This window comes from Hylaeus anthracinus, unplaced genomic scaffold (genome assembly GCF_026225885.1).
Source record: "Hylaeus anthracinus isolate JK02 unplaced genomic scaffold, UHH_iyHylAnth1.0_haploid 11982, whole genome shotgun sequence".
Taxonomy (NCBI): Eukaryota; Metazoa; Arthropoda; class Insecta; order Hymenoptera; family Colletidae; genus Hylaeus; species Hylaeus anthracinus.
In genome coordinates this window covers 6,977,949-6,997,090 of record NW_026534330.1, presented here as the reverse complement: position 1 = coordinate 6,997,090, position 19,142 = coordinate 6,977,949, and the positions used below count along the sequence as shown (strand labels likewise).

Here is a 19,142-nt window from a genome sequence, read left to right as displayed (position 1 = left end):
TTGTTAAACAAATATTTTCCAAGTACCATTAAATATTCGTGTACATACATCAAACTCGTTAAGGAAAAAGACACGTTTCTTTAACTGTTAGATATTCAGGATCACAGACCTTACAAACGATATAAATGCTGCGTAATTTAGCCGAAAGTGGAAAAACCAGAAATTAATGGGTATATCGGACGAACCGTCTCTCCCTATCTTAAACTCATGGGACATCATTAGTGTGAAACACTCGCGGCGGAACGGTACCACATGACGCACCAGGCTAGCGTATAATAAGATACAGATGGGTAGTCATAAACGTTTTCTCCCATGGAATCTGCATAATGCATTCTGTAGACTGATTTTTTGGGTGCGTCGAAGTAGGTTGGCCGACCCGAATGCATCCAAAACATTTTCAGTCTCGAATATTTGTAAATAAATTCCAAATGAAATGAAATCTCAAGTATTCTTTGAATAGCTAAGACATTATTTGTATTACAAACTAATCTAAATATAAATCACTGAAGATCCAATGAAAATAACGAATACATTGTTTCAATGCTGTTAGAAAGACAAATAGTTCCATATTAATTTAATGTAAGCATTCATTTAAATTTGAGGGAATTCTTCACGTCTATATCTAACACGATTCACAAAATTGAACCAAACCATAAATACTCCCCCTCTACAATCACACAGTTTCCAAAATTATGTTGAATCCTTAAATTAATGCTTTCCCTCTATTTGTCTTCAAGGCAAAGCACACGTCAGATCACTTACGTGGTCATCGTTCAGATTCGTGACGATTATGAAGTAAAAGGCACCGAAAGGAGGAATAAAACCGAAATTGCAGCGGTGGATGCAAATCGTGCAAACCGCTACCATGACCCTGATGACGGTCAATACCAGTCAACCGTAATTCGACCCTGAACGTGAACGTGAACTGGTCAGGTACTGTCCAGTCGCCGACCAGTTGGCTCTGCTGTCTTTCTCCTTTGGAATAGCAATTACCTCTTCGACCTGAGTCCCCCTCAGTCGCCGTGGGACACTGGCGATAGTAACTCCTGGCTAGGGACATGTCTCTAACTCACTCCTGACAGTGCCCGCGCGGCGTATCCTTCATCGATAGTATCCTTCCTCTGGGACGTGACGCGTGAAAGTTCACACCGATTAAACGTAATCGAGTTCAATCGCGGAAAATGAGGTTCTCGTGGTGCCTTGGATTATCACTTGCCCTATTGCTGGCCTCAGACCCTTGTCAAGTAAGACTATTCACATGGAACACTACCGTCATCGCATGCAGACTATAAATTGCTAATTAATCGCAGATAGATTACTGTTTAGTCGAAGATATTGAATTTCTTACTGTTCCAATGACTTATAACTTCGATCTTCAAATATCTGTTATCCACGCGCCTAATTTACCTCATTCTGTACATATTTATGGTTTAACTATGTTGAAATACATTGTGAATAATAATTTGTATCAACGTGATTTCGATTTCAAAATTTCTGTGTTTAAAGTGAATGACGTTGAAAAAACGAGTTGCAACATTGAAACATTAGAAAAAAAACAATAGGGGTGGACAATTTTAATCTTGTGTATGATAACTGCCATACATTTGTTGGAAGTAAATGGCAGCTCGATTGCCACACATCTAAAGCAAAAGTAATACATAGCTGTGAATATCCGTTGGCTAATTTCTAGTAATGTTTCGTTATCAAATTTTTGTTCTGTATGAAAATTTGCGAGTACTTTATAAAGAATTTGTGGACATTAGAAATTAATCGAAGACGAATAATTGTTTACATTGAGATTTCGATTTTGATTTCAAAGGTGCACAGTGAAACAATATTTATAAGTATGCACTATCATTTGCAAACTCTTAGGCAGGAACATTCGGTGAAAAGGTGAAGAACTTTTTTGGAATTTTTGGTAACAAACCACCATCTGCCATAGAAGAGCCTGGACCATGTTATTGCAGTGAGTACAACTGTATTTTTATTAATAATTTCGGAGGAGCAGCCTAAATAACTAAGATTGTATTATCGAGACAACGTAATACCACAATTTAAGTGTTGGAATCACGAGCTTATCAATAAAATATTTTGCTTCTGAATTAAGTATCTTAGCTACATATTCCTTTCTAATAATTAAATTCCCAAAGGATGTTCAAATTAGGATTTAAAATTATGAACTAACATCTATTCGTTCCGAAATTGTTCTGGATATTCTAAATAAAACTTTTGATTACCCATATTAAAGAAGTAACCGTATTCAATGCTGTCATGAGGTTTTTATGAAGCTTCCTATTAAGAGAACAATTTTGTTAACGAAATCAGTCGTTTGAATGATTAGGCTGCGGTGTGCGAAACGAGGAGAGTCGAATAGTTGGCGGGCAAACGACACAGGTGAACGAATTCCCATGGATGGCGAGACTTTCGTACCTGAATAAATTCTACTGCGGCGGCACTTTGATAAACGATCGATATGTCCTCACCGCGGCTCATTGCGTCAAAGGGTAAGCATTGTCTAATAAAAAGTAAAACAAATTTAACTGCCTTAATCAAGCTTCTAGTACCCTATCCTCCAGATTGGAGTTATCTACAGGAAAACAAAAATATATCTAAGGACAGACAATAATCATTTAACTGTAATAAATTGAAACTCAAGTATTCATCCATTTTTGTACTCCTGAAGATGATCCTGAACTGAAAGATCAAAAACAAAAGCTTGATCAACTCTTTACATTCTAATAATAAAATAAAATCTGAAATTATTATTTGAAACCTGAAACTAAACAATACGACCAGCCAACCGCTACCTTCCAAGCGTTCATTTGAATTGCTAATTATGATCCTGTTCTCGAGGCGAGCATGGTCAGCTTTTCTAGTCCCGCTTTCAGGTTCATGTGGTTCATGATCAAGGTCACCTTCGGCGAGCACGACAGGTGCGTCGAAAGAGGATCCGAGACTAGATACGTGGTCAGAATACTGATGGGCGACTTCAGCTTCCTGAATTTCGACAACGACATAGCCCTGCTGCGGCTCAACGAGAGGGTGCCCCTAAGCGACGCGATAAAACCCATATGTCTGCCGTCTGTACGAGGTGACGTTTCTTTTCTTCCCTTTAATAACAAAAATGCTATATATGACACCACGTGGCATCACTTTTAAACGTGCACGATATTTATGAATATTTCATTCCACCCTCTAAGACATATGAGCTTGATTCATTTAGAAATATTTAAATTTCATAGAAGACAGTTTGCTGTAAATTTCAAAGTGTAAGGGATGAAAATAATTTATTTTAGTGAAATTCTTATTATTCGTGATGAAGTATACTACATTTACTTCTTTAAGTGTTTCAGTTCTTAGGACTAAAAGTTGTTTCTTAAAGAAAGTAGTGCTATCTTTTCTAGCTCAGAATATCGATGTTTACGAGAACACTCCTTAATGGCAGAAACATTGATAAACAACACTAACTAAACGATTACATACTAAACCATGCCTGGCTAACATTACTCATTAACTTTCAACAAAGTATCAAATTCGACAAAGAAAAAATTTACCCCGAAATTCTTAGCCTACTATTAAGATTCGATCACGTGTTAATACGATACGCGTACCATTAATTAGCCATCTCTGTTACAAACTGCGCAGCGAGCTGGAAAAGATTAACAACCACTACCCTAATGAGTGAAACGATCGTATCAACAGCGTCCGTCGTCCATCGTTGCACAATTCCGTCAAACGTCGTGTTATTCATTGCCCGATTGATTGCACGACGTGTCAGCATAAATTAGTCGTCATACGGGTACCTTTCTCGGCTGCAATCGTCGCGATGATAGATTTTTTTTCATAAAATCGAGGCCTTCCTCGCGTGAACGTGCCGTACGTCGATAACTGCAACAACAATTGTTACCGTATTGCATAACCCGTGTCACCTGTTACCAATATCTTCGCGATGAAAAGTGCAAGTGGATCCGACTGATGTGGAACGTTGCTCATGCTTTATCAGCTCGAGGTGCTTGTTCGCGTTCCAGCGTCACTTTTTCTCTCTTTTTCACTCTTTTGTCGTGTTGAGCGGTTCCGTCGTTGCAATACGGGTGGCGTTAATGATTCAGATAACCAATACGTCGGGACGAAAGCAATAGCATCAGGCTGGGGTACCTTGCAAGAGGATGGAAAGCCTTCGTGTCTCCTGCAGGAAGTCGAGGTACCGGTCATGAGCCTTCAGGATTGCCGTAACACGAGCTACAGCCCTCGCATGATCTCCGATAACATGATGTGCGCCGGATACAACGATGGCAAGAAGGACTCCTGTCAGGTAACGTTACAACGCACCGTATCTTGGTTATTAGATGTCTGCAAGTGTGTCTTGAGTCAACTTTTATTGTAACAAGATCTGATTTATGGGCCCCATAAAGTTGCGTGACATTTGAGATTTTATTTTTAGGGAACTTCTGAACATATCGATTTCAAACTTGGTATAGTTGCTTTTGGTAATACATATTCGCACATGCTGACTATGCAAAGCCTTGTGCCCACGTTTATAGAATATAACTATATCTATATGTATAGACGTTAAAATAATAGATGTGTAACTTTAAAGTTCACCCTATTGAACACATATGCTTTTCTAAAAATTGTAATTGCACCACACAATTATTTATCTCTTATAAAGTCCTAGAAACCCTTTGTAATTATTCGTGTTCTTCACAAAATTGATGAACAGTTTTCGAATATCGAATGATGTTGAAATGATAGTAATTTTACGGATGAACAATTTTCATATACCTCTTTCTGGTTACAGGGAGACAGTGGGGGCCCGCTGATAGCCGAACGCGAGGACAAGAAATACGAGCTTATAGGTGTAGTGTCCTGGGGTAACGGATGTGCTCGTCCAGGGTATCCTGGTGTTTACACGAGAGTCACACGGTACATAGACTGGATCATCTACCATTCGCGTGAGGGATGTTTCTGTGAACAGAACTGAAATCAATATGCGTGACGAGGGTTTAAACTGCTGAATAGTCTGTGCAATACTAATTACCAATGCCAGGCGGTATTTCTACTTAAAAGATGATTATAGTTTGGTATTTTTAAACATTGTCGAGGGTCTCGATTCACTTTGAACATGAATTCAAATTAAAAGTTGCCGAACAATATAAACCTTTTCGAATGGTATAATTGACTTCGGAAGTCCTGAAATTTTCAACTCCTTGAAGCGTTCTAGAAGTCATTACTGTTCAAACAGTTTCGTACTTATTGTTACTATATTTACTAAATATTTATTTTAATTTTAGAATAATCAATTTTTAATAATTTCCAATGTTTCAAATGCTTTACACATTTTTCACACGGTAATCGTTGAAACTATTCAGTCTTTCAGATTTTCATTAACATATTTAAGTATTTTTAAATTGAACTAATGTTTGAAGTGATTCAAGCCTGGGAACTATTTGAAGAAGTAGAAAACTGAATGCTCATTGTAAACTATTTTAAATAGTTTACACCGACTTTTGAAATACTCAAGTGTTTTAATATTTTTTTAATAACATGTTCTTTATAAATATGGATCTAACGTAATAAATAAATAAGTGGAAAAAAATAAAACAAAAAAGGACTGACGTTCATGAAACTTATGTTACATGTCAAAACATGTAATTTGCTCAATGTATAAATATGATTTTGTAATACTCTCAAAAGAACTAAAGATATACTCAATAAAATTTTTAATTATTAATAATGTTGTAGATATTAACATTTTTATGTATATTGATGAGTCATATATGCCTCACATACACCTTACACCTTACATCCTTTTCTTTCGAATACCGTACAAGAAGTATAAATAATTGAGAAATCAAAATATGTATCTACAAATGATCACATTTGTCTTCTTTATACATCTCATTAAAAAGAATTCCAATACTAGGTCAAATAATGCTAATGCGAATCCTCTCTTAATGCTAACGATTAGTTATTACTGATTCTTAAACTGATATACCTAAAAGCATCTAACAGTGCCGTTCTACCGGTTGTTGTACCGGTTATGGCTGTCGAAACGAGCAGAAAATTCAGCCTCCTCATGGTTAAGGTCACGAAAAGGTATCAAGTATAAAAAATAATGATTAGTGTCCACCTGTATTATGCGTACGATAAGAATTAATAAGAATGAAAAAATAATAAATGTGAAAAATGATAAATAAGCAATAAATTATTATATTGCTACTGGAATCCTGGAGACTGATTAATAATAAACTAACTGCCAAATAGTCCAATATCATTAACAATAATACCACTTTTACTATTTCTAAAAAAAAAAATTTTAAATATCAAATTTTTACCAAAATTGACTTTATTATCATATTCTAATACATCGCCATTTCATTGGAACAGAACGCTGAATAATCTCCTCAAATTAAAAGAAAAAAAGCAAGAACAGAAGAATGTAAGAATAGAATTATTCCCTCCAAAAGTTGACGATTGGCAACCCTAAGCATGGCGGAAGCTTCGAACTTGCGAGTGGGAAGCGTCGAACGCTGAAGAAAAAGCCTTGGGGCCTCTGGGATGCGGGCGATGACAGTCCCGCTATGCGAACCAGTTGTTAAACCGAGACCAGTACCGTTTCGGCAGTCGACAGAAAAGCCATGAAGCTGCAGGATTTCATCAAGTACCTCGTCTGCGTTTTCGTGCTCTCCACGAGAACGATTCGCTGCGATGACCTCAACTCGACCGTAAGCGTTCTTATCTTTTACTTTTTCAAAGGATGGTCAAGCTTCGGAAAATGGAATGCAAAAAATATTTGTTTTTGTTTAAATATCTCCATTTCTTCAACTTCGATGAAGAATTTCTATTCTTTTTTATTTACTTTGCTTTCAAATTTTGCTTTCCATGATGATATTAACAAAAGCATATAAAATTTTGAAAAATGCTTACTTGGAGATTTTGGCGTTTGACTTCTCCACTTGCGTAGGAATAGAAATTTCTTAAGTCTTACGTATGATTAGAACATTCGGGAGGATGAAGAGAGGATGGCGCGTGGAGTTTTGGACTTCATCTTCGGCAGGTTCAAGAGTTGTGGAAATTGTAGTAAGTAATCGTTGTTGTGTCACTGTGTTCAGCTTTGTAGAATCAGCACTCTGTAAAAGAAATTTTTTGTTTCGCCTAAAAACCGCGTATTCTGGCAAATTCATTTATCAAATATTCCATTGGAAGAAAAGACTCATTGAAATGGGGATAATAGACCAACTATAGAAGAAAAGTAGAAAGCCATAAAAGATTATATAGAATTAACCCTAGAAAGACTAAATCGTCATGTTGAGCTGATTTACATTCTCTCTTGAGAGAATTCTATATATCATGAAACACTCTGCATTTCATTCTGTCGCTAAATCACAGTGTGCGGACGATCTAATCGATCTGGCGAAGGAAGATTCCTCGGTGGAGAATATACCGTACCGCACGAATTCCCATGGCTGGCGAACATTCACGTGAGGTCACAGTTACTCTTCAGTGGAGTTCTAATAAACGATCGCTACGTCTTAACCACAGCTAGTCAACTGGTCAGGTTGGTTGAATACCCTTATTCAATATGCAACATACAATTTATTTATTATCAAACAAAAATATGCAAAGAATTGTGAAAGTATCCAATAATAATAATAAAATAATCTGATGATAATAAACGTATTTCATAGCGTGACAGCGCCAGAGATCAAAGTGTCCCTTGGAGAACACGATCGATGCAATTTAGACGTGTCATCGACAAGGGTCAGCGTAGAATCTGTGATTTTATATCCAGAGTACAATCCTGACTCCCACGCTCACGATTTGGCGCTGATAAAATTGAGTCAACAAATTAAATTCGAAAGGAGGATATCGCCAATCTGTTTACCCAATCCAGGTTAGTATCCCAGATGGACGACATTGTATTTAAATCGTAAAAATAACAAATAAAACCATAGCATAGCAATTTACTCTATCAAACACTTCAATTTTTATTAAAAAAAATCGAACACCTCCATTTTCAGGATCGACTTACCTCGGACAAGTGGGCACCTTGGTCGGGTGGACGGTGAGCAGAACAATCGACAGCAACAATCAAACCTGTCGACCACGAAAATTAGGCCTTCCAATTTTGGGTTCTGGCGAATGCATAAGGTCCGGAATAAATCCCATAAATTTTCACAACGATTCCGGCTGCGCTGGCGTTTTAGGTGGAACTTCCATCGTATGCGAGGTATATTAATTGTTGTAATCATTTTTCATGATGGTTAGCAAGAAATAATATTTTTTAATTTAGTGAAAATATCGTTCTTGCCGAAGTTTCTTCAAATTATTGTTTATCGTGGCACAAACTGTATATTTTCAGCTTTACATAGGTAATACATTGAAATATATATTTTTCAGAACGACGTAGGTTCTTCCGTGCAATATCGTTCATACGCAGGAGTTTATGATCTCGTCGGTACGTATCTATAGAATGATTAAAAAAAAGTCGAGTAATTGAGAAAATTCATAAAATTTATAAAAATGTACAACAAATTTCATTATAATGTAATTAATTTTTTAATGTGAGATTTATGTGAAACATTGATTATGTGAATTCATCTCGTTATTATGATCGTAACATATTAGCTTCAGAGGAAATTGTGTTTCTATCATTCAGAATGAACTTAACGAAATTTTCATTCACAATGCAATTTACATTTTTTTATCAGGCATAATTACGGATATAAATCAATGCGGCACCGTTCCAGCAGTCTCGATTTTCACGAGAGTGGGTCCTCATCTAAACTGGCTGTTACAACAAACCAAAGATGCATGTTATTGCCCTAAATAATACCTTTCATTGAACGTCTTTGGCTAACTAAAGTATGATTTATTGGAAAAAGAATATATGGACATGTTTCGGACAATCCAAAGAACCCGCTCGTTGTGCATGTAAATTAGATTATAACGGGATATGACACGTGATCACTTTGTTGTATGAAATTTATTAAATATTTATTGCCAGAACGTACAATATATTTATGGCATTACCGCGTACAAGTGGACGGCATTTCATCTGATAAATTAATTCGGCACAGTTATCAACAAACATACAATAAGTAATTTAAACGAGCATTTTGATATTGAGACACACGCATACGTACAAATAGCAGTATTCTTTGTGCACTGAAATTACTTAAATCTAATATACACAAGTAGATATATTGCTTAATTATTTTTAACATTAATGTCAACCTATTCGAGTGAGGTTATAAACAATCAATGTTATGTAGAATTATAACTTTACCTTGAAGTACATTTGTTTATACATCGTTTGTAATATACACTTCACTTAAGGAACTGCCTGCGATAATGCATGATGTAAATTTTGTGTTACTTATCTCATGCTATTATATTTCAAAACAACGCGAATGTGTTCTATATTCATTTTACAAAAAGCTAAGTATTGCACAAGTAACACTTTATATATCGATATCATTTTCCTTTAGAAATATATATTTATTTACATCTACATCGTTTCTTTCGCGACTTGAAAAATAAAATTGATCTTTCTATAATAAGGAAACTTGAGGGAACAGAGTTTATTGAAGAAAAATGTAGGGGAAAATATGGAATGCAGAACTGGTACATAAAAAAAATATAAATGTATCCATAAAGAAATTTTTAAACGGAGATTAGCGATTGTAAGAAAATGTTTCGGGCATTTTAATTCCAAATTATGCAAGAGTACCAACTTATGAAAAATGATGATATTGATTAAGTACAAAAAAAATGAATTTTTAGCGTTAATTTTGTTCATAATATAAAAAAAAAACTCGTTCTTCTTAACGATTCCGACAGCATAACCTAAACGGAACGCTGTAAGATATGATTTGTTTTCTTTACATTTAAGAAAATATAGTTGATGATTAATTAACTGGAATGAAAAATTGTTGTTATTGGCATCGGAATCTATAATGAAGTACTGCTGATAATATATGCTGATAATGTAGTAACAATTGATCAAACACTGACAAATAATTAGCTTATTAAAAATAAACTCGTATTACGATGGAAGTATACTTGAATACAAAATATTTTACACAAGGAGTGCTATTATACAGTTGTATCTGATACATTAATATATGACATGAGTAACATTTGCATTACACTGTGACGTCACCGCTTCTTCTAGTGTACAATCTAATTTACGATAATTAGCTGTGCTTGGACGCCGCCTACCACGGCTATTTCGTGATCTTCGTCCTTCTAATATAATAGCTAAGATCTGAAATATTAAATTTTTAACAAAACTGATACGATAATATATAAAATATTCACTTACCTTTTGCTTATTATGATAACCAATGTATGCAGCAATAGAGACCAAAGTAATCACGGTAAAGTAAGTAAAAACATGAGACTCTTCATCAGGGCTCATACTATGATAACGAGATACTATATTTCTTTGTCCCGAAAGATCAAGACCGTTTTGAGTTTGATCACCTGCTATAAGGAAATACATTAAATCAAGAATACATGAAAATATTACACAACACTTACCTGGATCATTCGGCTGATTAAAGGCATCATTTGTATCTTAAAATAAAGTGTTTTAATTTAAATATATTATAGATAATATATAAAAAAACAAATCATCAAATAAATTTAAATTATATTTTGCATTTATAAATTGTTACCATAGGGCTCCCCATGACTCCAATCTTCTTGATTAGCAGAATTGTCATCCTGTGTGTTTTCTGATATTGTACTTGTCTTGGTATCATCAGTAGCTTCTTTTGGACTTTCATCAGGACCATTATTGCTTGTACTAGGGTTCTTGGGTGCTTCATGTAAATTGTCAGAAGCGTGAACTACTGCACTGCCTGACACCACTTGCTGCTGGTCTACTGTAGAAGAATCAACTTTACTTTTCATCTTTTGTCCACCATTATCAACAATGTTGGGCTCTCCTATCTGAGATTTATTTGGATCATCTGATCCTGCTACTGATTGTGGTGACAATACAGATTGTGGTGGCAATACAGATTGTGGTGGCAATACAGATTGTGGTGGCAATACAGATTGTGGTGGCAATACAGATTCTGGTGACACTGCTGATTGAGATGATAATCCTGCTCTTGGTGGTAATACTGACTGTAGTGGTAATGATGGCACTGAGTCTGATGATTTAGCCATTTCCATCCCATTTCCAAGATTACTTTGCAACTTTACAGTGTTATGTTCATCAACATTTGTGTTTTTATTAATAGGATTGCCACTCTTCATTGTTTTTAATGGACTTATGTCAGATTTAAGAACATTGGTTGTTTTCTTTTTTTTAAATTCAATATTTGAAGTATCTACCAAATCCATGCCTTGACTTGCATTTAGCGTCTTTGCATCTTTATCAATGCTTTTGCTCCAGGCTATTACTGCACAAAATGGATTAAAATCTCCTGCTTCGGTAAAACATAAACGAGAGCATTTATAAAATTTATTTAAATCTACAAGTTGAGATAACAATGGCTCCAATTTCTTGTATGAAATTGTAACATTTCCAAGATTTGTACAAAACTTAAATTGATCAGTGTCTTTTTCTCCAGGAAAGAATCTCTTGAGATAATAATCAAATTTATTATTAGACAATAATTCCATTTGATTCGGATTACTATGGGCTTTGTGACATGCATCATAAAATGCAAGACACAAAAAAGTATTTGTGGATATATTATATGCTGCCACATTAGTTTCAGGATATTTAACAGTAGAGCAGTTTTGTGCTATATTACTCTTGTAAACTAATGGTGGAAATTTTTGTAGTTTTTCATCTGCTTTCATAACATCTATAACACTTAGTGAACTTTGTGTTTTCGATGCATTTGTGAAATAAAGAAGAAACACGAAAGTGGTGAATCCATAGAACGACTGCATTCTATGCTTTCCCATTATTTTTTCTATTTACAAAACCAATTTTCTGTTGAAAAAATAATGATAAAGATATTGAGATAATACTTTATCGATTTTGAAACATTATGGTTCGTTTATTAACCACTTCCTTCTTTTATCATAGAATTTATATTTATGTCACTTTTATTCCTTTGTATCGTTTTTACTGTAAATGTGATAATATAAATTCAGTTATACGTTCTTGCGGTCATAACTGACATAACCTTTTCAGTTGAACAAATCTACTATCAAAAAATTGTACACACACGTCGTCTTCTTTGTTTGCAAATAACACTTAACGTCCACACATTTTCGTCAATAATTTACAAAACTTATGTCTCATAAATTAGATTGAAACGATAAGAACTATTTTAGAAAAATCAGTAACAGGAAATACAATACTCGGAAACGTCACTTATTGCTATACTCTGTGTAATCACTATAGTTACTATACTGCGTTTCCATGTACCATGAAACGGTTTTAACAGAGGCGCCACTCCTACTAGAACCTTTACGCCCTCTGTCTAACATTTTACCGCGCTACAGTAACTTACTCTAGTTTTATCAAGTAAAATTGCTATTAAATCAAAATGTATTAAGTAATTACCAAATTATTTAATTGTTAAGTGAATGTTTACATTGTTTTTAGTCCAGTGGTTAATAGGGTCTCCAGATGATATCATGGAGACCCTATCATGATGATCATATCATTAACCGATCGACCATTATCCAAATATTTGTTTACATTCGATAATGCAGGTTAAAAGAGAGAGAAAATTGTATGTTTCATTTTTAACTAAAATAGGAGAGTAGTATTACAAAATACTGACTATAGTTCATTACGGAACTGCTAGATACTATTAAAAACTCTTACAGTTAATTTATCAGTTGTATGTTGGTAAAATAAGTAAAATATAGATTTTACCGGTAAAATCGAATCACTATAAACGGCATACGAACCTGTACGTGCTGCGTCGGTATCCAGATCTGTATTTCCAGCGGTAAAAAGCGGAACTACTTCTTTACAAGCTTAAGCGTTTCGTCGTTGAAGCGCTGTCTGTACTATGAACATATTTTAAATCTATTTTGTTTAATATTGAAAGCTCCACATACATACTATTCAATTTTAAACAGATTTTAAAACAAAAGTAAACTACTATGTGTTAAATACATATCAATGCATTCTGTGAACGATGTTTTGGTTCACAATCAATAAAAAAAATTTGTATTACATCATGGTTTAGATATATAAAAATCGTAACATCGATTGCAATAATTGCATATGTTTCGTAGGCGTTAAAACTTCGAGTAACATTTGCAGCCAATTTCAATAGATAGACAGTGTCAATTTTTAAGAACCTTGTCGCGCTTTCTAAATTTTCAAAAAATGTAACATTTTCCAAGTACAATATGAAGTAAAGGCAAAATTAATACGCGGGTCATTAAATTATGGCGAAACCACAAAAGAAGAAACAGAAGAAACGTAGGGCCAGACTTACAGATCCGGAGAAGGAGGAAGAAACTAGAAAGAGGATAGCAGCGATCGAGGCAAAGAGACAAAAGGTTATAGACGAAGTTCACCGATCATTGCATACAAGAAGAATGGATAAACGCGCTATACAAAATGCATCTTTTGAAAAAGAGGAAAGAGCGCGCCAGAAACATCTTAGAGACATTAAGAAGACAGGGAGCGAGAAAATGATGTTAGAGGTTTTCGAAAAAGACTCCATACATATTGACAATTATACTACATCTGACACAGATTACCTATTTTTCAATTGAAAAATAGTATTCAAACTCGTATTCATTCTTAACTGGAATATAAAATCGGATCCTGAATTTCGTAAACTTACTCTATTGCAGTAATGCAATGACCTTGGCTTTTATACCAAGAACATCGCATATTACACAAAACAGAGTTTTCCAAATATGCAGTAGAATCTCGATTATTGTGCGAGAGTCTGTGTTGCCAATTCAAAGGGATAATTACTCAGTAACGACTAAAGTTGTAGGGGAGAAGTAACAACTGTGAGTTGTGATCACAGATAATAGAGATATCCCGTAAGCGGCGCTTCAGCTCATTGGATTGGTTAACTCAATAATTGCACGAATCGTGATCATCGTAGCAATTTTCAGTCCCGTTATCTTGGAACAATCAAGGTTCTACTGTATCGAGAACTTCTGCAAACGTTCGAATCTCTGAGAGGCCCACGTGCACGCGAGACAATTCCCTAATGTTTCTCGACCTGTATCGTAGATTCGCGAAGACCTGAGCAACGTCGTCGAGACGGGGATAAAATGCGTGTACACGGCCGTGATCATACCGGAGAAAATCAAGTACGACGGCCGTTCGATTTTGTCGATTAAAGGCGTCAGATACAGATTAAGGAATAACTTGCACATGGTGGGATGGGGGAAGGAAGCAGTCACGATGAGCTCGGCGTTCGAACGAGTTATCGGCAAGCAATTGAAAAAAGGATGGATGGTGGTGCCACGGAAATCGATTTTCATGATGTGGAGTTTCCCGGAAGCGTTTCCCAAGTTGGATAGCCATATCTCTTACGTGGAGGCAGGGACAGACGGACAGCCAGACGAGAAGTCCGTCGAAGCGACAAAGAGGATCATCAACTACTGCAAGAAGTTGAAGAGGAAGGATCTGTTAATAGTCATGCTGTCGCAAGGAATCGACGACCTTTTGTGTTGTCCGCGAGAAGAGATCACGCTGAGGGATAAGCTTAGGGTGCTGAACAGATTGAAAACCGCTGGAGCGACTCCCGAGGAAATTAATACCGTGAGGAACAAGCTATCCGCGATTAGAGGTAGAAAACCAATGAGGGCGATGCGTTGTTCCAGAACAGTGTTTCTCAACATTTTTGGATGGATAATCAGATGATCCGTCATTTTAAAACATCAATCGCCCCACCGTGTTTTCCACGTTGAGAATCAAGGTTTTAGAACAACAATCGAATAGAACCTGCGTCATCCTACAGTCCATGTACACTTACCCTAACGTTCATTTCAACGCAGGAGGCGACCTAGCACGGTTCGCTTATCCAGCGAGAGTCATCACACTGATCACATCGGACGTTTCCGCTGAGCCAATGAGCCAACTGTCGGGTGGACCGTGCGTCTACGATCCAAAAGATGACTCAGCCTTGCAAATTTTAGCCAAGTACAGGCTCATCGAGAGGCTACCGCAAAGCGTAAGGGAGCTGGTCGATGAGACCATTCCATGGGAGATGGCTGCGGACAAGCAAGTGACCGAAGAGAAAAAGTACAGATTTGTCCACGAATATGTGATTGCCTGCAACGCAGACGCCATGGAATGCATGTCCATAGAGGCTTTCAAATTGGGCTTGTTTCCTCTGAAACTGAACTCTACCTGCTTCGGGGAAGTCCAGGAGTTCGCTCGCGAGTACGTCAGACTGACTTCCCTGATGATATTGGCAGTGGAGGGGAAAATCACTAGACTGGACATGTACCAGGAGATGAAAGAGAGTCCTATTTGTCCTTTGACCGACAAGAAGGTGCAAGAAATATTTCCAGCGAAAGACAAATGGGGTTTGGGTCTGTGCCTCTTGCTGGGCGGTCGACAAACCGTCAATCTCTGCCCGACGCCTGGAAAGGGCGGACCCAATCAGGAACTTGCTCTGTATTTTTCATTATATTGGTATATGCGTACAGAGCAGTTTCCAATTTTGAGAGAATACACCGTCTGGTTCCTGGGTGGCAGTTCCTACGGCCAAGACGGCAATACCAGCGCAGCTGGCGCTTTTGGCTATAAGAGTCTCGGCACTGATGTTTACCCCGAATACGAAAAAGCCCTGAGTGTATATAACGAGGCCCATGTAAAGTGGTGGAAACTTAACGAGGAAACACGTAGGGAGCATGAGATACAGGTAAAGTTTCACGTCGATGCAATATGTACTCCAGAAATTGATGACCGTAGGTATATAAGCCGACTTTATGAAAGCGGTAAAAATGAATTATCCTTTAGCTTTTCTTATACTTCGCGACAAAGCTCCAGTAACGCTTTTACGTTAAAACGGCGAAATATTTTATGCGAGTGAATCGTATTGTTTTGCACGTAATTACGGATAATGCAGTCCACGATCCACGAAGTGATTTTATCGCGTTATAAGAGTAATTAAATTAAATTACATTGAAATTAAATTTCATTGTAGAACAAAAATAAATATAGGTCGAAACCTATGAAAAAGAAAATATACACAAATATACATTTTTAAGAGATCGATAAAGCAGATAAAATTAGTAATAAATTATTGTTCCCATAGCGAGCTTACAAAGAAATGAAGGAGCTTGAAGTTATAAAGAACAAGTACGCCGCCATTATTCCCAACACTGTTTTAGCAGAAAATAATACAAACTTGATGTTTCTGAGTATCAATGATCAAGATGAATTATTAGAATTGAAGACTGGAAATTATTATACTTTCACGAACGTCGGGGATCTCCATGTAATACGAATAGTTCGTTTCCAATGTAACTGCGATGGTATCTGCCACGGAAATAAAGAAACAATATGCTTAGACGAGGAATGTCCCGTCAATCTGACGTCAGATGTCGAAGAGCGCTCGAAAATACAATATTGTTGCCACATGGGTAGAAAGAAAGAAGAAATTGAAAACTGATGCATTATTCGAACCAGTTTGAAATAACCAAAATTAGTGAAACCATGAAATACATTCATTTTACAAATTTAAATAAAGATTCTTGAAACAGTTAACACTGGAAGGCGCATTGCATACAAGTATTTAAAAATTATTCCATTTAATACGAATCTTAATCCTTTGTATCTCGATTTTAATTCATTTTATACTTGCTACACATTCATTTTTAAATTGATATTAGCATAGAAGTGATACGATTTCTTCTCGATGGATGGAAATATTCATATCGATCTTAGCTTTCGGAAATTCGTATCTCTCGTTGACGAGGTCACAGGAATCATACAGAACTTTCGATGCGTGAAACTTCAATCAAGGCAATCCGTAGAATAGAAGCTTTCCAGTTCACCGTTTAAACTCCTCGGTACGCCTGGGGGCGAAATGATGTCTATTGAACGATCGGTTTTTCGAGCAGGAATGAATGGTACGAAAATCCCAAGAAGCTCATTTTGCCCTTTCTTGACATAATAGAGATCCTCTGGGCCAGCCGTGTCCCATGGGTTCGGTACCAATATTGTCCAACAAAGCCGCGGGAATGGACTCGGCCAGCTCAATGACACCTTCCTACTATAGCGCACTTGTCAGTACGTTCTTTTTGCCACTTCTTTCTGTCCAAATTGAAAATATCCCACGAGAATATCCACTTGTATATGTCTAACGTGGTAAAATTCGATTTGACCCAAACGTATCTCCCTTCGTGTACATATTAGTACAATAGAATTTGAATCCTTTCACGTCGTAATAAATAAATACATTCGTCGACTTATACGCGAGTATTCAAGACTTTGCTAGCCTATAGCCATGTTCATTGAAATATTTAATTTTAGTTTAAAAAGGAACTGCATTGTTATATAGAGTAGCTTCACTGAATATTAAAAACACTTCAAACAACAATTGTTAAATATTTCAAATCAGCGCGATCTGTGCGCATAATCGTAGAATTTAACTGAAAATGGTGCCGGCTACTAGATAGGTTATCAACCGAAACAGTATCATCACAGGCATTGTATAAAATAGCATAGAATTTACTGGAAAAATGTATCACACGATCCAGAGATGCAGAACAGATATACTTAGAATAAACATAACATTCAGTGGAAGAATGTTATATACCAGTACATGCCACCCAGGAAGCTCTGGAAATCCCCTTACCATCGCGGTGACCCATCCAACGATATCGATTCAGACTGGAGTAAGAGTCCAGCGCTATTGGCGGTCAGAATTAAAACGAAGAGCTTCAGGAAATATCTTATGATAGTTAATATTTTATAAAGGCAAAGCTATCCTAGCACCTTACCAAAATGTATTAGATTCAATTCATCCTCGGTTCCTATACAAATAATGTACTTATACACTTTGAAATTTGATATCTCTTACTATGCTTCATAATGCAGAATTATGAAGGAAAATAGTAGATAGTAGAGTGATACATCGATTTTACTGAAACAAGAAAATGAAAGAGACTGATCTACCAACTCTGAAGAAAATTAAATAGTCTGGATTATCGAAACGTCGCCATACAGGTTGAAAATGTCTGACAGTCTTCAATCTGTCATACTTAATTTTGTACAACGTGTACTTCCTGAAATTTCTCGTGCGCATGAAACTTTGGTCCCTTGTATAACTACTGTTGTACAATGAAACATTCCGTGAAAAATCTCATTAGTAAGGCAAATTTGTCCTAGACTTCACGATCCGCTTCGTTTTTCAAGGCCACAGGGAAGAACAAATCTGTAACATCAATTATAGCTGCAGCACTCCCTCCCTCATCAATCATACAATTACGTCCCTGGATGAGGCGAATTGTAGTCCCTCGCGAAGATACGTATCCATAGGCAAGAATATATGAAGTATAAGGTGTATAATGATCCACGAAATCTTGATTAAGCATAAAGCAGGGTATATTTCATGTGGTGTGAGGGTAAAGCAACCGAGAGGAGGTATCATCGTACATTTGCATGTCTCTGCAGAGAAGCCACGACTAAATATGCACTGCTCGTTACTCAACCAACCGCCAAGCAGCGTTGGTGAACCTCCGCCAGTTCTACCGTGCTTACACGCACTACGTCCTGCATCCGTTTACACGATTTCGTGTTGAAGCGCCTTAATTCAAAGCAGTTTTATTACTTATGCCTTGACGTTTATCGCTCAAAATTACATGAGATTGTTTTTACCTTCTTTCTGCTCTTGTCGCGTGATACTTTTGTTTGCACGCATCTAATATGCAGAGACAGGGTGCTGAAATCAGAATGTCTTGCCATGTAGTTTTCATTAGGTATGAAGAATATATGCTGGATTCGTCATACTGACTTAGTAGTTTTTAGGTGTGGGGCATTTTAGCGATTTTATGTTAATAGAATTACTTGTGGTTGAAGGTGTCTTATAAAAGTAATTATTTATATCTGATTTATATCTGTACTGGATAACAGTGTCGCCCTGTAGAATTATTAATATCGTGAGACTTGACTGATTAGGAGTAGGACTAAAGTAGGAATAATTAGATAAATATTAATACAGTTTCCT

The 19,142-nt window shown here is 36.4% G+C and overlaps 4 protein-coding genes across 5 annotated transcripts; 3 read left to right on the top strand and 1 right to left on the bottom strand.

Moving 5' to 3' along the window:
- The first annotated feature begins 1,181 nt into the window (after window positions 1–1,181).
- LOC128886193 (trypsin-1-like) lies at window positions 1,182–5,234 on the top strand. The gene is made up of 6 exons (XM_054140847.1): window positions 1,182–1,244; window positions 1,873–1,966; window positions 2,342–2,504; window positions 2,877–3,091; window positions 4,110–4,312; window positions 4,799–5,234. Exons 1-6 carry the CDS (start codon window positions 1,182–1,184, stop codon window positions 4,979–4,981), a joined length of 921 nt encoding a protein of 306 aa, XP_053996822.1. The 3' UTR covers window positions 4,982–5,234.
- Window positions 5,235–6,185: 951 nt separating this feature from the next.
- Window positions 6,186–8,851, top strand: LOC128886192 (vitamin K-dependent protein C-like). The gene is made up of 7 exons (XM_054140846.1): window positions 6,186–6,725; window positions 6,999–7,080; window positions 7,390–7,558; window positions 7,689–7,894; window positions 8,022–8,230; window positions 8,401–8,458; window positions 8,712–8,851. The coding sequence occupies exons 1-7, from the start codon at window positions 6,639–6,641 to the stop codon at window positions 8,831–8,833; spliced, it is 933 nt and encodes a 310-aa protein (XP_053996821.1). The 5' UTR covers window positions 6,186–6,638; the 3' UTR covers window positions 8,834–8,851.
- Window positions 8,852–8,967: 116 nt separating this feature from the next.
- On the bottom strand, window positions 8,968–12,380 carry LOC128886189 (trans-Golgi network integral membrane protein 2-like). 2 transcript variants are annotated; one of them, XM_054140840.1, is made up of 4 exons: window positions 10,683–12,380; window positions 10,546–10,581; window positions 10,328–10,491; window positions 8,968–10,270 (listed from the first exon to the last, which is right to left on the bottom strand). In XM_054140840.1, exons 1-4 carry the CDS (start codon window positions 11,929–11,931, stop codon window positions 10,121–10,123), a joined length of 1,599 nt encoding a protein of 532 aa, XP_053996815.1. In that variant the 5' UTR covers window positions 11,932–12,380; the 3' UTR covers window positions 8,968–10,120. The 2 variants fall into 2 exon arrangements, with proteins under 2 accessions (XP_053996815.1, XP_053996816.1); XM_054140841.1 differs by having other exon boundaries at window positions 10,328–10,488.
- A 1,000-nt stretch (window positions 12,381–13,380) lies between these two features.
- LOC128886274 (glycerate kinase-like) lies at window positions 13,381–16,583 on the top strand. The gene is made up of 4 exons (XM_054140985.1): window positions 13,381–13,641; window positions 14,189–14,750; window positions 14,959–15,830; window positions 16,227–16,583. Exons 1-4 carry the CDS (start codon window positions 13,381–13,383, stop codon window positions 16,581–16,583), a joined length of 2,052 nt encoding a protein of 683 aa, XP_053996960.1.
- Window positions 16,584–19,142: the final 2,559 nt, after the last annotated feature.

What these genes read in the sequence shown, in the direction of transcription:
- LOC128886189 (XM_054140840.1), bottom strand. Translation starts at nt 11,931, where the DNA reads ATGGGAAAGCATAGAATGCAGTCGTTCTATGGATTCACCACTTTCGTG. An exon ending in TAATCAGCCGAATGATCCAG is followed by an intron (nt 10,492 to 10,545) that starts GTAAGTGTTGTG and finishes ATTTCCTTATAG; the next exon opens with CAGGTGATCAAACTCAAAAC. An exon ending in GTTATCATAATAAGCAAAAG is followed by an intron (nt 10,271 to 10,327) that starts GTAAGTGAATAT and finishes TTAATATTTCAG; the next exon opens with ATCTTAGCTATTATATTAGA.
- LOC128886192 (XM_054140846.1), top strand. Translation starts at nt 6,639, where the DNA reads ATGAAGCTGCAGGATTTCATCAAGTACCTCGTCTGCGTTTTCGTGCTC. An exon ending in GCGATGACCTCAACTCGACC is followed by an intron (nt 6,726 to 6,998) that starts GTAAGCGTTCTT and finishes ACGTATGATTAG; the next exon opens with AACATTCGGGAGGATGAAGA. An exon ending in AGGAGTTTATGATCTCGTCG is followed by an intron (nt 8,459 to 8,711) that starts GTACGTATCTAT and finishes TTTTTTTATCAG; the next exon opens with GCATAATTACGGATATAAAT.
- LOC128886274 (XM_054140985.1), top strand. Translation starts at nt 13,381, where the DNA reads ATGGCGAAACCACAAAAGAAGAAACAGAAGAAACGTAGGGCCAGACTT. An exon ending in CAAGCTATCCGCGATTAGAG is followed by an intron (nt 14,751 to 14,958) that starts GTAGAAAACCAA and finishes ATTTCAACGCAG; the next exon opens with GAGGCGACCTAGCACGGTTC. An exon ending in GTAGGGAGCATGAGATACAG is followed by an intron (nt 15,831 to 16,226) that starts GTAAAGTTTCAC and finishes TTGTTCCCATAG; the next exon opens with CGAGCTTACAAAGAAATGAA.
- LOC128886193 (XM_054140847.1), top strand. Translation starts at nt 1,182, where the DNA reads ATGAGGTTCTCGTGGTGCCTTGGATTATCACTTGCCCTATTGCTGGCC. An exon ending in ATGTCTGCCGTCTGTACGAG is followed by an intron (nt 3,092 to 4,109) that starts GTGACGTTTCTT and finishes TTAATGATTCAG; the next exon opens with ATAACCAATACGTCGGGACG. An exon ending in GCAAGAAGGACTCCTGTCAG is followed by an intron (nt 4,313 to 4,798) that starts GTAACGTTACAA and finishes TTCTGGTTACAG; the next exon opens with GGAGACAGTGGGGGCCCGCT.